The sequence below is a fragment of the Dendrobates tinctorius genome, unplaced genomic scaffold (genome assembly GCF_039654945.1).
Source record: "Dendrobates tinctorius isolate UK_male_01 unplaced genomic scaffold, ASM3965494v1 ptg000263l, whole genome shotgun sequence".
NCBI classification, from domain to species: domain Eukaryota; kingdom Metazoa; phylum Chordata; class Amphibia; order Anura; family Dendrobatidae; genus Dendrobates; species Dendrobates tinctorius.
Window position 1 is genome coordinate 2,666,639 of NW_027361930.1, and position 16,738 is coordinate 2,683,376.

The following is a 16,738-nucleotide window of genomic DNA, read 5'->3' on the forward strand; positions in this document are numbered from 1 at the left end:
CATGGAGTACAAGTAGGCAGTTTCACTGTTGTCCTATAGGGGGTTTCCATTTTATCCATTTAATTTAAGAAATAGTTGATTCTGTTGAACTTACCAATGTTTAAATATTACAGGTTTTTGATAACAGTCTGTTAGGGTTTGCGGATCGCACCAAATATAAATTAAGATAAGGTGAGATCGCAACCTGGGGTCCACCGTCCGGTGATGGAGAACCCGCAGCTAGGACACCAAACACATGTTATCTTAGTGCGACAACACACGCTCCAGAGGACTTTTTATACGATTCTGTTCAAGTCCAGTCTGACAGGACCTTGCTCGTAAGCCAATTTGGAAATGACACGTCACCCGAGCAGCTGATGGCCGACCACCAATGAGAGGTCGCCTCACGAGCATGCTCAGTAGAGTGATTTATGGATTTAGGCTCAGAACCGTCTGTTCCCCACTGACCATTGCTAGCTACTATATCTTTGGCTGGAGAGCCAGAAGTAACCAAGCGAACAGCATGAGTCTGAGCAAGATGCTGGGACCGACGTCCCTGCTGAGCAGCACCCATTGCGGCCGAAGCTGGATGGGAGACCACAGAGGGAGACAGAGCTTGGGATCCTTCCTGTGAAACAGGAGAACCCTGGAGCCTAACATTAACCCCCTACTAGCGAGTCTCGCTGCGCTCGAATGTGCTCAACCGGCTTCCAGGTGCTATCCTCCATGACCCTTCCAGCCGACCCCAAAAAAATTTTTTGCCACGCATCACCTTGGAACCGTCAATCACGTTCACCTCAAAATCCGCAGATGTATCTAAACCCCCAACAGAAGACTCAGAAAGCCGAGACATGTGAACGGCTTTCAAGAGGGAGACATGGAAGGTGTCGGTAATATTTAGGCACGGTGGAAGACTCAGGCAATAAACTAGAGGGTTCACCTGCTCAAAGACGTTGAAAGGATCCAAAAAGCGAGGAGCAAATTTAGTGGACTCTACATGCAACTTGATATTAGGGAAAGAAAGCAACACTAAATCCCCCGATGCGAAGACAGGAGCGAGGCGATGATGCGCGTTGACGGAGACTCTCATTCTCTCCTTATATGCCTTAATAGCATCCTGTGTGCAGTCCCAGATGTCACGAGCCTCCACAGCCAGTCGACCTCCCTATAGTCATAGAAGAGATGGGCATGGGCACAGGGACACGCGGATGCTGACCATAGTTGAGGAGAAATGGCGTCTCCCCTGTAAAATTGGAGATGGCGTTATTAAGAGCAAACTTTACCCATGGCAGTAACGATGCCCAGTTGTCATGCCTAGCAGAAACAAAGTGTCGCAAGTATATGACCAGAGTCTGATTGGCCCTCTCAATCAACCCTTTCATGTCGGGATGATATGCCGAGGAGAGATTAAGATCAATACTGAGCAACCGACAGAGCTCTCTCCAAAACCAAGAAGCAAACTGAGGACCCTGGTCACTGACTATTTTGTCAGGCATCCCATGAAGACGAAAGATGTGCTTCACAAAAAGCACAGCCAAAGTTTGTGCCGACAGTAGAAGAGGGACTAGATGTTCCATCTTTGAGAAATGGTCAGTGACTACCCAAATGACTGTATTGTTACGGGATTTGGGCAAGCCCACAATGAAGTACATCCCAACTACACTCACTGGCCACTTTATTAGGTACACCTGTCCAACTGTGTGTTAAGACTTAATTTCTAATCAGCCAATCACATGGCGGCAACTCAGTGCATTTAGGCATGTAGACATGGTCAAGACAATCTCCTGCAGTTCAAACCGAGCATCAGTATGGGGAAGAAAGGTGATTTGAGTGCCTTTGAACGTGGCATGATTGTTGGTGCCAGAAGGGCTCGTCTGAGTATTTCAGAAACTGCTGATCTACTGGGATTTTCACGCACAACCATCTCTAGGGTTTACAGAGAATGGTCCGAAAAAGAAAAAAAATCCAGTGAGCGGCAGTTCTGTGGCCGGAAATGCCTTGTTGATGCCAGAGGTCAGAGGAGAATGGGCAGACTGGTTCGAGCTGATAGAAAGGCAACAGTGACTCAAATTGCCACCCGTTACAACCAAGGTAGGCAGAAGAGCATCTCTGAACGCACAGTGCGTCGAACTTTGAGGCAGATGGGCTACAGCAGCAGAAGACCACACTGGGTACCACTCCTCTCAGCTAAGAACAGGAAACTGAGGCTACAATTTGCACAAGCTCATCGAAATTGGACAGTAGAAGATTGGAAAAACGTTGCCTGGTCTGATGAGTCTCGATTTCTGCTGCGACATTCGGATGGTAGGGTCAGAATTTGGCGTAAACAACATGAAAGCATGGATCCATCCAGCCTTGTATCAACGGTTCAGGCTGGTGGTGGTGGTGTCATGGTGTGGGGAATTTTTTCTTGGCACTCTTTGGGCCCCTTGGTACCAATTGAGCATCGTTGCAACGCCACAGCCTACCTGAGTATTGTTGCTGACCATGTCCATCCCTTTATGACCACAATGTACCCAACATCTGATGGCTACTTTCAGCAGGATAATGCGCCATGTCATAAAGCTCGAATCATCTCAGATTGGTTTCTTGAACATGACAATGAGTTCACTGTACTCAAATGGCCTCCTCAGTCACCAGATCTCAATCCAATAGAGCATCTTTGGGATGTGGTGGAACGGGAGATTCGCATCAGGGATGTGCAGCCGACAAATCTGCGCCAACTGTGTGATGCCATCATGTCAATATGGTCCAAAATCTCTGAGGAATGCTTCCAGCACCTTGTTGAATCTCTGCCACGAAGAATTGAGGCAGTTCTGAAGGCAAAAGGGGGTCCAACCCGTTACTAGCATGGTGTACCTAATAAAGTGGCCAGTGAGTGTATATCCCAGGGCCTATCTGCCACTGGCAAGGGATGAAGCAAACCCACGGGTCTCAGTCGGGAGGGTGAATTCTTGGCACAGGAGACACACATTTGATCGCAGTTCCTAATGTCACGTGACATCCACAGCCACCAATAAGACCTCACCAGAAGTTCTGTAGTCCTTTAGGTCCCGAAGTTCCCAAACAACTTGGACATGTATGCCCAAGAGAGGACCTCCAACCTCAGGTTTGGTGGTGCAAGAGTTTTTCCCGAAGGCACCTGCTCTAGCGAAACTGGAGCCACTGTCCACAGACTCTCCAAAGGGACAATTAGCCGTAGCTCACCCCCCTCCTCGGAAGAGACTACAGAACGGGATAAGGCGTCAGCCCGTAAATTCTTCTTCCCTGAGAGGAAATGAATAGAAAAATTAAATCGGGAGAAGAATAAACACAACCTGGCCTGACAGGAATTTAGCCGATGGGCTGTCTGCAAGTACAGCAGATTCTTAAGGTCCATGAACACCTGGAAGGGATGCCAAGCCTTCTCCAGGAGTGATCTCCATTTGGAGAAAGCCAACTTCATGGTCAGCAACTCCTTGTCTCCGATAGAATAATTCCTCTCTGCCGGTGAGAAGGACTTAGAGGAGAAGAGGCAGGGCCGTATCCGACAGTGCACATCCTTCTGGTATAACACAGGTCCTGCACCGACAGAAGAGGCATCCGCTTCCAGGATGAAAGGCATATCCACATCTGGCCGATGTAACACGGGAGCCCTTGTGAAGTGGGACTTTAAGGAGATAAAGGCCTCAGACACCTCCTTAGACCATAGCTTAGGATTAGCACTCTTCTTGGTGAGAGCTACCAATGGAGCCACCAGAGTAGAGAAATGGGGAATGAACTGGCAGTAGTAGTTAATAAACCCCATAAAGTGCTACACCGCTTTAAGGGAATGTGGCTCCTGCCAGTTCAACACTGATTCCACTTTGACATGATCCGTAGCCAAACCTTTGGCAGAGATGATACACCCAAGGAATGGTAGGGACTCCTAATCAAAGACATGCTCCTCATGTTTGGCATAGAGAGAGTTGGCACGCAAGAGTTCAAAAACTCTGGCAACATCTCTACGATGAGTATTCAGATCGAAAGAAAAAAACAAATGTCATCCAAGTAGACGACTACAGAGGTGGACAACATCTCCCGAAAGATGTCATTGATGAAATCCTGGAAAACTGCTGGGGCATTACAGAGGCCAAATGGCATTACCAAACCCTGGTATTAAATGCATTCTTCCATTCGTCACCCTCTCAGATATGTATTAGATTATAAGCGCCATACAGATCTAATTTAGTAAATATCCTAGCACCCTGGAGCCTGACAAATAGCTCAGAGATAAGTGGCAAAGGATATTTATTTTTTACTGTGATGGCATTAAGACCCCTATAATCTATTCTTGGATGAAGTTCCCCATTCTTCTTTTGAATGAAGAAGAACCCAGCCCTAGCTGGAGACACAGTCTTCCTAATAAATCCCCTCGCCAGATTTTCCTTTATATATTCTGACATTGCCTCAGTCTCCGGAATAGACAAAGGATAAATACGCCCATTAGGGGCTCTGCTCCCAGAATGAGGTATATCGGGCAATTGTAAGGACGATAGGGAGTAAGAGTCTCCGTGGCCTTCTTGGAGAACACATCTGCATACTGCCAGTAGTGTTTGGGTAGCGAGGTTAGATCTGCTGGAACCTTGGATGACCCAACCAGAGCTTGGGCCTTGAGACACTGTCCCTCGCATGACCTACCCTATCTCCGTATACTCCCAGAAGCCCAATCAATATGAGGAGAATGTTGGTGCAACCAGGGTATACCCAGCAATACATCATCAATACCCTCAGGAATGACCAGCAAAGAGATTATCTCCTGGTGTTTTGGAGAACACTCAAGGGTAAGCAGGATGGTCTGATGGATAATTTGTGAGGATAACGCAGAACCACTTGGATGGTGATGGGCTTAGTGAGCATCACAAGGGGTATTGCGTGCCGTTGTGCAAAGGAGGAGGACATAAAATTACCCGGAATCCACGCATCCAGCATGTGTTGTCATTGTTCAATAAAATTAAAACTTTTTGCCTTTTATGAATTGTGGGTGTTCCCAAGGTTCTATGCATGGTTCTTTGCTCTTTTGTTTCATTTAATCGGTTAACAGCCACAGGTGGAGCTCAGCTCAACCCGCAGCTGTTAAAGTCAAGTCCCGGCTATGTGTCAAAGTCATAATCTACCAGTTATGGATCGAGCTCACCCTATGAACCTGCTCCATAGATATGCTACTGACCATACACATTTGGCGGAAGTCAGTAAGAGGTTAAAGAGTTTGAAATAAAGGATTAGAAATAATCAAACTAATATGCAATTTTTGGCAGATGAGTAAAAACTGAAAAACTAAAAATAGACAACTTTGAAATATATCTTATCAGAGAAATCTGCTTCTTTCCCCTCCTGGACTGATATTTCACTCTGAAAACATGGGTAAAATTCTGTGTTCAGTAAAGACAAATTTTCCCATTATTCTGTAAGTATTTTTTTCCCTCCATGTGAATGTTGTTTTAAATACTCAAGACATATGAATCGAACAGTAATTTACTGCTAATTTTCAATTCAAAGCTGGAAAATCTGCAGCAAATTGGAATTTGGTTTAAACGGTTTGACTTGTAAAAAAGCGATGCAGCATTGGAATATTGGAAAGCATTGCTTATGAAGAGGTGAATCCCATTTCGACACACAATGGATAATAATGGTTATATCTTTTTCCACTAATGTATTAAATTATATTTAGATACATAAAATTGCTAACACTTTGAAAATGTCATTTACAACATGGCAGCTTTGTTAACGCTTCTCTCTTGTGCCCCTGACTGTTTATATGGAGCATGCTGATGCGCTGATAAGCTCTAAACCTGCTTCTGCCAGGAACTCCCCGCTTGTTCATCCATTTGATACTCAGCGGGAACAGGAGCACAAGACGCATCTCTAGAGCATGCAGCTGAAGTCCCACTACCTAAGTCTTCAGCACAAAGGAGTGATCCTGCGCCTTCAACATCTATACATCATATGCTACAAGAAATAGGATATAAAGAGCTCAAGGATTAGTTCTCTTCACTTATTTTACCCAAGATAAAGGAAGAAACTCTGAAGAAGCATCTGATTATCCCGTCAGACAACCTGATGCTTTTAACTACCCTATGTTTCCCAGCTGGTGCAGAAATACAATGGACCATTATCTTCAGTGCAGCCAAAGGTGGACAACTCATATAGAAAATACAGTCAAAACATCCAGAATAATCGAAAATTCTGCTATTTTAGACATGTGCAGAAGACCGTATTCTGTTCCTAGTGCAATCTGAGAAAACATCAGATTGCATTTAGACCAGTGTTATGCTATGGGGTTTAGGGCACATGTCCGATTTTTTTCCTCGGACTGAACCAGTCCAGGGATGAAATTGCAGCATGCCCAAGTTTGACCCAATACTTGAATCTCAGTCAGCAATGTAAGTTAAGGCCTGTTTCACACTTCAGCTTTTGACCATCAGTCAAAATCTGCCGTTTTTGCAAAAAAACGGATCCGCCTTTTTTTTGGCGGATCCGTTTTTTCCCCATTGACTTGCATTACCGGCGGATCTTGACGGATGTCCATCCGTTGGATCCGTTTTTTGTGGATCCGTCAATTTTTTTGCATACGCCGAGATGCCTGGACGGACCATGTAACGTTTTTTGTACTGCAGGATCCGCATTTTTATACAGCGCATGCCCGGAGGAATGAAGTCAGGAGGAAATATAACCCTGAAATCATTTCTGGCGAGCAGAAAAAACTCTCTCTCGGCAGCGGTTCCTTTAAAATTCTTCATTCGGCGGATCCGTCAAAAAAACGGATCCGGTTGCATCCATTCACATGAGTTAGGAACAGATCCGCTTTCCGTCTTTTTGGCGGATTTTAACTCACAAAAAACTGAAGTGTGAAACAGGCCTAAGGAGTCCGTGGAAAACTTGAGACGCTTTAACTTTATGAATAATTGTCCATTGCACCGAAATATCTTCTGCTGGAGAGGCAATTATTTATTAAGCGGCTGATTATGTTTGGGTTTTTACAAAAATGTATAATGTCATTAGTCCTAGGTTGGAGTAAGGATACCTATATGATATACAAATCATGTTTCAGATAGGCAACTCTTTTTTCTTGGTGCACTATTTTCTGGAAAACTTCACATACTCGGTAACAAAGAAACTATTTGTCTCATGCAAGGTATATTGGTCACTGTGATTCATTGTTTAAACTTATCTCTGCTTTTATCACAGAAAATAGATATATAACAGCTATGGCTGGGTATAGAATGTATTGAGGAGGTCTAATATTTTATGTAGATTAAATTCCTAATTCATTTTTAAATTACTTGAAGCTCAGGATTTTTTTCATGCAAATCTTCTTCATATAATAATAGAGATAAATTGGCTTTTTAGGTTTAACTTTTGTTTTATCTTTCTACCACTGTGAAATGTAACTTTTTTTTTGCTTTGGCTCTTGGTATATAATAAGTGATGACTGCACATTCCTATATAGTTAAGTAGACTTTATGCAAAAAACAAAAGGACACTATTTTATTTTTTATCTAGTAAGTAGAGACCTAAGGCAACATTAAAGGGAATCTGTCAGCTGTTTTTTGTAATGTGATCTGAGAGCAGTATAATATAAGCCAAGAAAGCATCATTCCAGCGATGTATTATTTACTGAACTGCTTGGTGCAGTTTCCATAGAATCCATGTTTTATCTGTTGTGGATGTAGCAGTGCTCAGAATGCTGAGCTGTGTATAACTTTGCCCACACCACTGATTGGCAGCTTCCTGTGAACAGTGTATATTGTCATCAATCTGCCAATCAGTGGTGTGGGCGGGGTTACACAAATTAGCCTGACTGCTCAGCATGTGATAGCTAGTTAGGCAGTGATAATCACCTGCTGATAAAACACTGATTGTATTGAAACTACTACATACAGCCTAATAAGTTAAACATCCCTGGAATCAGGCTCCTTGCTCCTATATTATGCTGCCATCATGACTATTTGTCAGATATCCTGGGGCCAAGGGCTCCTTACCTGTCCATATGGCTATGGGCACCCCTAGCTATCTTTGCTCCCTGGATAACTTCTAATGGTGAAGATACCAGGCCACGTGCCCCCCCTCAGGGAAGTGGGTAATAGTAGTAGTGTATGAATGTACACAAAACAGACTAACAAGGGAATACGTACAGGGATAAAGGAAAATATCACTTAAACTAATATGCACTCACGAACAACAGAGTGGAACACTAGAGAGTGAAGGAGGGAAACATCAAATAGGAGAGGATGAGGAAATGATTAGGTAAACACTCCAATTGGCTTGTCATAGAACCAACTACTCCAGCTCCAGAGCCAGTCAGCAAGAAACTAACACTGGCATCCCTGATATTCAGAGGCAAGTCTCTATAGGAGAGGGGAAAGGCCAACACTGAACAACTTATACCATCAATGCTGGAAAGCTCTAGCACCTCTCAGCTGAACAGTTTATCCCCTGTCCTGCTAGCAGAAACCTCCACTGTTTAATATAATGCTGAAGTGCTTTTAATCATTGCAGGAGTATGGAATATCAGACCCTGCAATCTTTTAGCACCTCTGTGTCCTGGTACACCTGTCACAGCTGCTCTCAGATTAAATAGCAAACACTAGCTGACAGATTCCCTTTAAATATACACCTGCAGTTTCAATGAAAACATCGGCTAAGTGCTCAGAAGCAGGGCCATTATTAATATTATTATTATTGCATTATTATTATCACAATCTCTGTAGCAATTTAATGTTTTTTTTGGTGGCTTCCCATTTCTCATAATTTAACTTCTTGAATCTTTTCTATAACCTCTTCAACTCCGTAGAAATACTCTTTTCTGCAATCTCATGCAGAGAGAAGATGGCATTCAGCTGCTAACAAGGATTGAGTAAATTATACTATTGCTATGACGTCAACCTGAAGTCAATACTATTGAAAGATTCTGAACTCTTCTTTGTTAGGCCAGGGTCAGACTTGCGAAAAACTCGGACGAGTCTCGCACGTAAATACCCGGAACTGCTGCCGGCACTCGTATCCGAGCGTTCAACTGTATAGAAATACATGCAGCTGAACGTTCCGATCCGGAATGCCAACGGCAGTGCCGGGTATATACGTGCGAGACTCATCCGAGTTTCTCGCAGTCTGACCCCGGCCTAATAGTGACTTATGGGGCTGAGAGATGGTGAAGGATGACGTCCCATGATGGACTCACCTGATCACAGTAAGGATGTAAGTAGCCCAAAGAAAATGTGAACTGAAGAAACTACACAAGTTCCATTTCAATAATGTTGGGTGAGACACTGAACATCAAAAAAAAAAAATGCTGGAGTTCTTGTTCAACACCTAGCCCCAGTGAAGGGAATTTAGTGCCTTTGCTCTCCTTTTCCTCCATATATTCCTAAATAGCAATTTATCTGTTAGGCCTGTTTCACACTTCCGTTTTTGACCATCAATCAAAATCCACCGTTTTTGCAAAAAAACGGATCCGCCATTTTTTCTGGCGGATCCGTTTTTTTCCCCATTGATTTGCATTACCGGCGGATCTTGACGGATAGCCATCCGTTGGATCCATTTTTTTGCGGATCCGTCAATTTTTTTCCATCCGCCGTGATGCCTGGACGGACCATGCGATGTTTTTTTTGCTGCAGGATCCGCATTTTTATGGTGCGCATGCCCGGAGGAATGAAGTCAGCCGGAAATTTAACCCTGAAATCATTTCTGGCAGACAGAAAAAATTCTCTCTCTCTCTCCCCCTCCCTCTCTCTCTCTCTCTCTCTCTCTCCCCCCTTCTCGGGCAGTGGTTCCTTTAAAATTCTTCATTCATCGGATCCGTCCAAAAAAAACGGTCCGGTGACATCCGTTCACTTCTGCTACCAACAGATCCGCTTTCCACCATTTTGGCGGATTTTAACTGACACAAAAAAACTGAAGTGTGAAACAGGCCTTAGACCAAACCTGCTTAATCTGTAAGTAGGAGAAGTTGCATCAGCATGCATGTATCTGCCTAAAGCGCCTCTCTCTTCTCCTTAACAATTTGTGTAAAAATATTTACTGAAGACACATTTAACCCATGAGATAAGATTATTGAGAATGAAATATCAGTCCAGGAGGATAAAGAAGCAGATTTTTCTGGTAATATGTATTATCAGGTTTCTAATATCCACACGTACAATTGATTTATAGAAAGAAAGAAAAAACAGTTAAAGGCTATGTACCCACGTATGCAGAAAAAAACAGACTCCTCAGGAAAAACGTGTGTTTTTTTGCGTGATTTTTGCACTTTTTTATGCGTTTTTTACAGGAGCAGCCTCCTGCTCATAGACTATAGTTAGAAATGTGGATTTTTCCACAAGATTAATGAGCATGCTGCGTTTTTTACGGTGATGCGTTTATTTCGTGGAAAAAAACGCATCAATGTGCGCAAAAAGTGCGGAATTCATTAAAAAGAATGGGATGCTTCTTGTAAGCGGTTTTATAGCGTTTTTGCCAGTAAAAACGCTTAAAAACGCAAAAAAACGCTTATGTGGGTACACAGCCTTAAGGACGGCAACACTTTAATCTCTTCACCACCTTGAGATCTTCCATTTTTGCGTTTTTGTTTTCTGCTCCCCTTCTTCCCAAAGCCATATATTTTTTTTTTTTTCTGTCAATATATCCATGTGAGGCTTGGTTTTTGTAGGATGAGTTGAACTTTTTTGGGGATCTAGGACCAGGTGATCAGCTGTCATATGCCCGAAAGCATGAGAACTCAGCACTGGAGCCCACATCAAAGAGTTGGAGGTGACCTATGACATACCTATACCTCATACTTCTAGATTGATGGAAAAAAGCAGAAACAAAAAAAAGGAAAATACTGTGGATTGTAGGGGTTAACTTAACATTAAAACTGGAATAAATAGTAAGTCATATTTTCTTTTAGGCAAACAATGCATGCTATTTGGCTGAAATTGTGTAAATGTGTAATTTGTGTGCCAGTCAGAGAAAAATACAATAAAAAATTATTTTTTTAGTTCCATCAAATTGAAGAGCATTAGCTTGAACTTTAGCCTTTTCTAGATGCAGACATTTTATGGACTTAATTTTAATCTGTAATATTTACTTTTTGCATTTTTATTCATTTTTTTGTTTAAAATTATGATAAAAACTAGTATTGCAAGTAGCAATTTTGGGTAAAAACAACTTTTCTAGGCTAATGGCTGGTTAGTATTTGAGAGGTAATGTGCTCTCTGATGTGGTACAGCCTTGCCAATCACTGTGAGGTGTGCATTATTGATTAACTATGCAAACAGCCTGGGGTTAATAGCATGCTTCAGCACCTCGGACAGAGCTTTTAGCTGCGACTGTTGCCCAGTAGAAAAATGGTGACAGATGCTGAAAATATTGCTAAAGGTGCAATCATGCTCTAAGCTCCTGTACAAAATCACTTACTGGTCTTATACTTTGCAGAAATCCTTGTAGAATGGGAAAGTATTTTCAAGCCTCTAACCAGCTGCTCAAAGAAGTGTTCATTATTTAGACTGGCATGCAATATTCATAAAAGCTTAGCATGTTTACCTGCAAACTGATACAGTTTCATTTGAATAATTGCATAAATTAGCCAGAAGAATAAAAGGCAATACATTATTTAGTTAGTTAAAAGCTTTATTTCCTGCAATTTCCAGTGTTTCCAATAAAACAAATGCAGATCCTGGTATTTGCTACCTGTAACGTGAATTCTACATGTGGTTATACCAACAGTGGGGGAAGGGTAGGTTCATTTTAACATTGAAAGATAAAATAAAATCCAGTAAATGACATTGTATAAATTCTGTAAATTTATTTTCATTTCGCAGTGAGAAATAAGTATTTGATCCCTCTGACAAACAAGACTATTGGCAAAACCCTTACTGGCACAGAGCACAGCAGTCAGATGTTTTTTGTAGTTGATGATGAGGTTTGCGCACATGTCAGGAAGAATTTCGGTCCACTCCTCTTTGCAGATCATCTCTAAATCATTAAGATTTTGAGGCTGTCGCTTGGCAACTCGGAGCTTCAACTCCCTCCATAAGTTTTCTATGGAATTATGGTCTGGAGCCTGGCTAGGCCACTCCATGACCTTAATGTGCTTCCTTCTGAGCTACTCCCTTGCTGCTTTTGCAGTATGTTTTGGGTCATTGTCTTGCTGGAAGACCCAGTCACGACCCATTTTTAATGTCCTGGTGGAGGAAAGGAGGTTGTCCCTCAGGGTTTTATAGTACATGGCTCCATCCATTCTGCCATTGATGCGGTGAAGTAGGCCTGTGTTCTTAGCAGAGAAACACCCCCCCAAAAAAAATGTTTCCACCTCCATGCTTGACAGTGGGGACGGTGTTCTTTGGGTCATAGGCAGCGTTTCTCTTCCTCCCAACATGGCGAGTTGAGTTAATGCAAAATACCTCAATTTTTGTCTCATCTGACCACAGCACATTCTCCCAATCACTCACAGAATCACCCAGGTGTTCATTGTAAAACTTCAGACGGGCCTGCACATGTGCCTTCTTGAGCAGGGGGACCTTGCAGGCACTGCAGGATTTTAAACCGTTACAGCATAATGTGTTACCAATGGTTTTCTTGGTGACTGTGGTCCCAGCTGCCTTGAGATCATTAACAAGTTCCCCCATGTGGTGCCTGACACGCAGGTTGAACCGCATGCTATGGCGGTATTAAGGTGTCTTATGAGAATAGTTGACGATCGAGGTAACAACTAGTAAGTGCACTTACTTCTATTTAAGCTTTAGACTGTGGCAATGTAAATCATCTTCCCCTGATGAACCTACAAGGTGTAGCCACACGCGTAGGGACGGACAGTGCAATATAACATTAATCATTGGTGAGTATGGCCATTTCTGCATTTATATAATATGCATGGAACCACAGTATTTGACACAGTATTAGGTGCTCACATGTCTTTGCATTGCCAGGGGTGATATTTCTTATTATGGGCTATTATTTATTGTGCCATATGTTGACAAATGTATGTTTTTCTATTTAAGAATTACGTATTTACTATCATATTGATTTTCTGCATACTTGGTAGGACGTTAATTGTATCAAGACCATAACATCACTTGCTATTGAAATAAAGCAGATTATATTGTTTGTCAACATATTGTTGCTATCTATGTCACACAGCCTGCACAATGGTTTTAAAAAATTTTTAAATGGTTTTAATTAGTGTGTGCACTATTGCTACAATAAAGCCTTTTTTTCACTTTGTTAATCAGGTGGTTGCGCCTTATTGTGTCGTCTTTCTTCTTTCTTATTCCCGAATAATGGCAATTTCTGACCATGCTGGAACTAGGTCTAATCATGCCACATGTCCTGGGCAGGGGGAAGAAGTAAAAGAGTATACAGATGTTACAGGGTACGGGGTAACAGCTGATTCCTTTTAGGAGGTAAAACATTTCCCTTCCTTTTTTTAAATAATGATAATTTGTAATTCAGTCCTGTCCTGTCTGTATCCGCTTCGCTTCATGCCCTGGCGAGGAGCAGATCAGACCATGGTGGTATGATCAGACCATGGTGGTATGATCAGACCATGTCCCTTTATGGTCAGACACAGCCATTACATAGTACATAGCAGGGGTAGGCACATTTAAAAGATTATCTCAGCACAGGAACTTTTTTTTTAAAAAACTTATCAAATTGTGGAAATTACTATTCATTAACCCCTTTACCCTGAAGGTGATTTGCACGTTTACTACAGGCCAATTTTTACAATTCTGACCACTGTCATTTTATGAGGTAATAACTCTGTAACACTCAAGGGATCCCAGTGATTCTGAGAGTATTTTTTGTGACATATCATACTTATTAATAGTGATAAAATTTTCTTCAACATAACTTGTGTTTATTTGTAAAAAAAAAAATGGAAATTTGCCAAAATTTTGAAAATTTTGCAATTTTTAAATTTTGAATTTTCATGCCCTTAAAGCACAAAGATATGTCACACAAAATAGTTAATAAATAACATTTACCACATGTCTACTTTACATTAGTACAATTTTGGAGCCAAATTTTTTTTTAGAAAGTTAAAAGGGTTAAAATTTGACCAACAATTTTTCATTTATATAACAAAATTTACAAAACTAATTTTTTAGGGACCACCTCACATTTGAAGTCACTATGATGGGTCTATTAGGGATACTATTGAAGAGAAATAGTGCATTATCCAGTGTAGGTATATCAATTTAAAAACTAGATGTGTATTTCCTGAAGGAAGTACAGATAGTGGTTTGAAATGGTGCCCGGGCTGCCCCTTTAAGAGAGACTTGCCTGCTGCCCCTGCAAGACTTTCAACTCAGGATCCGTTTTAACTGTGAGTGCCTCTCAGAGGCCACGTTGGCCTCAGGGTCTGATTTGGTGGGTGGGGCCCCTCAGGATCTGATTCCTTGGCCTGGGCGCCTCAGGGCTTGAATTGTTGGCGGGGATCTCTCAGGCTCCGATTTTGTGGGTGTGGCCCCTCAGGGTCCGATTTTGTGGGTGGGGCCCCTCAGGTTCCGATTTTGTGAGTGGGGCCCCTCAGGGTCCGATTTTGTGGCCGGGGCCCCTCAGGGTCTGATTTTGTGGCCGGATCCCCTCAGGGTCCGATTTTCTGGCAGTGGCCCCTCAGGGTCCGATTATGTGGGTTGGGCCCCTCAGGGTCCGATTTTGTGGTTGGGACCAATCAGGGTCCGATTTTGTGGTTGGGGCCCCTCAGGGTCAGATTTTGTGGGTTGGGCCCCTTAGGGTCTGATTTTGTGGGCGGAGACCCTCTGGGTCCAATTTGGTGGGAGGCCCACTCTGGGTCCGATTTGGTTGGCGGGACCACTCTGGGTCCAATTTGGTGGGCGGGGCCTCTCAGGGTCCGATTTGGTGGGCGGGGCCACTCTGGGTCCGATTTGGTTGGCGGGACCACTCTGGGTCTGATTTAGTGGGTGGGGCCCCACAGGGTCCGATTTGGTGGGCGGGGCCCCTCAGGGTCCGGTTTGGTGGGCAGGGCCTCTCTGGGACCGATTTGGTGGGCAGGCCACTCTGGGTAAGATTTGGTGGGTGGGGCCACTCTGGGTAAGATTTGGTGGGCAGGGCCACTCTGGGTAAGATTTGGAGGCCGGGGTCGCTCAGCCTCCGATTTGGAGGCCGGGGTCGATGAGCTTCTGATTTGGAGGCCGGGGTCGATCAGCCTCCGATTTGGAGGCCAGGGTCGATCAGCCTCCGATTTGGAGGCCGGGGTGGCTCAGCCTCCGATTTGGAGGCCGGGGTCGATCAGCCTCCGATTTGGAGGCCGGGGTCGATCAGCCTCCGATTTGGAGGCCGGGGTCGATCAGCCTCCGATTTGGAGGCCGGGGTGGCTCAGCCTCCGATTTGGAGGCCGGGGTGGCTCAGCCTCCGATTTGGAGGCCGGGGTGGCTCAGCCTCCGATTTGGAGGCCGGGGTGGCTCAGCCTCCGATTTGGAGGCCGGGGTGGCTCAACCTCCGATTTGGAGGCCGGGGTGGCTCAGCCTCCGATTTGGAGGCCGGGGGGTCGATCAGCCTCCCACTTGGAGCCTGTGGTCACTCAGCTTTCGATTTGGCGTGTCGGCCCTTTAAGACTCATTTCGGTGCGCCGGCCCTTTAACAATCACTTTGGCGCGTCGGCCCTTTAAGAGCTAGTTTGGCTCACTGGGCTTCTTCTAAATCCACTTTGGCAGACATTCTCTATCAGGGGCATGCATGAAGCTAGATTTGCATTAGTGCTGTGGGTTTCGCTTTAAGAGCTGATATTATGTGGCAGAAGCTCTGTCCTTGGGGCGTCATGTGACGTTCGTAGGCATTGGCATAGTAACTGGGTGTGCCTGCGCATATCAATGAGCTTAACTGCCATTTGAATCGCCTCAGGGCACGTTTTGCCATTTCCCATTGAAATGCATTGGAGACAGTGCATTCCAATGACGGGAAAAAAAAATTTCAAACGCAAATTGCGCAAAAACTACAAATCCGATCGACACGAAAAATACTTAGCACACCTCTCATGGATGCTGGCTTCGAAACGACACCTCAACGGAGTCTTTGTGTGTAGCGGTTCGGGCCGCATTAATTGCGGAAATCAACTTAATAATAATAAGAAGAACTAGATGTGTATTTCCTGAAGGAAGTGCAGATAGTGGTTTGAAATGGTGCCCGGGCTGCCCCTTTAAGAGAGACTTGCCTGCTGCCCCTGCAAGACTTTCAACTCAGGATCCGTTTTAACTGTGGGTGCCTCTCAGGGGCCACTTTGGCCTCAGGGTCCGATTTTGTGGCCGGGGCCCCTCAGGGAACGATTTTGTGGCCGGGGGCCCCCCAGGGAACAATTTTGTGTCCGGGGCCCCTCAGGGTCCAATTTTGTGGTTGGGGCCTTTCAGAATCCGATTTGGTGAGTGGGGCTCCTCGGAGTCCGATTTGGTGGGCGGGATCTCTCAGAGTCCGATTTGGTGGGCGGGGCCCCTCAGGGTCCAATTTGGTGGACGGGGACCCTCGTGGTCCGATTTGGTGGGCGGGATCCCTCAGGGTCCGATTTGGTGGGCAGGGCCCCTCAGGGTCCTATTTGGTGGGCGGGGCCCCTCAGGGTCAGATTTGGTGGGCAGGGCCTGTCAGGGTCCGATTTGGTGGGCGGGACCCCTCAAGGTCCGATTTGGTCGTTGGGACCTTTCAGAATCCTATTTGGTGAGCGGGGCCCCTCAGGGTCCGATTTGGTGAGCGGGGCCCCTCAGAGTTCAATTTGGTGAGCACGGCCCCTCAGGGTCCGATTTGGTGAGCA

The 16,738-nt window shown here is 44.4% G+C and overlaps 1 protein-coding gene across 1 annotated transcript in view; it reads right to left on the reverse strand.

Moving 5' to 3' along the window:
• Positions 1–3,224: 3,224 nt before the first annotated feature.
• LOC141069433 (uncharacterized) overlaps positions 3,225–16,738 on the reverse strand; it is a 29,526-nt gene continuing 16,012 nt past the window's right edge. Inside the window, exons 3-4 of the mRNA XM_073558960.1 lie at positions 3,297–3,699; positions 3,225–3,246 (exon numbers count right to left, since the gene is read on the reverse strand). Coding sequence (XP_073415061.1) covers positions 3,225–3,246; positions 3,297–3,699 — 425 coding nt within the window. The remainder of the gene's footprint in view (positions 3,247–3,296; positions 3,700–16,738) is intronic.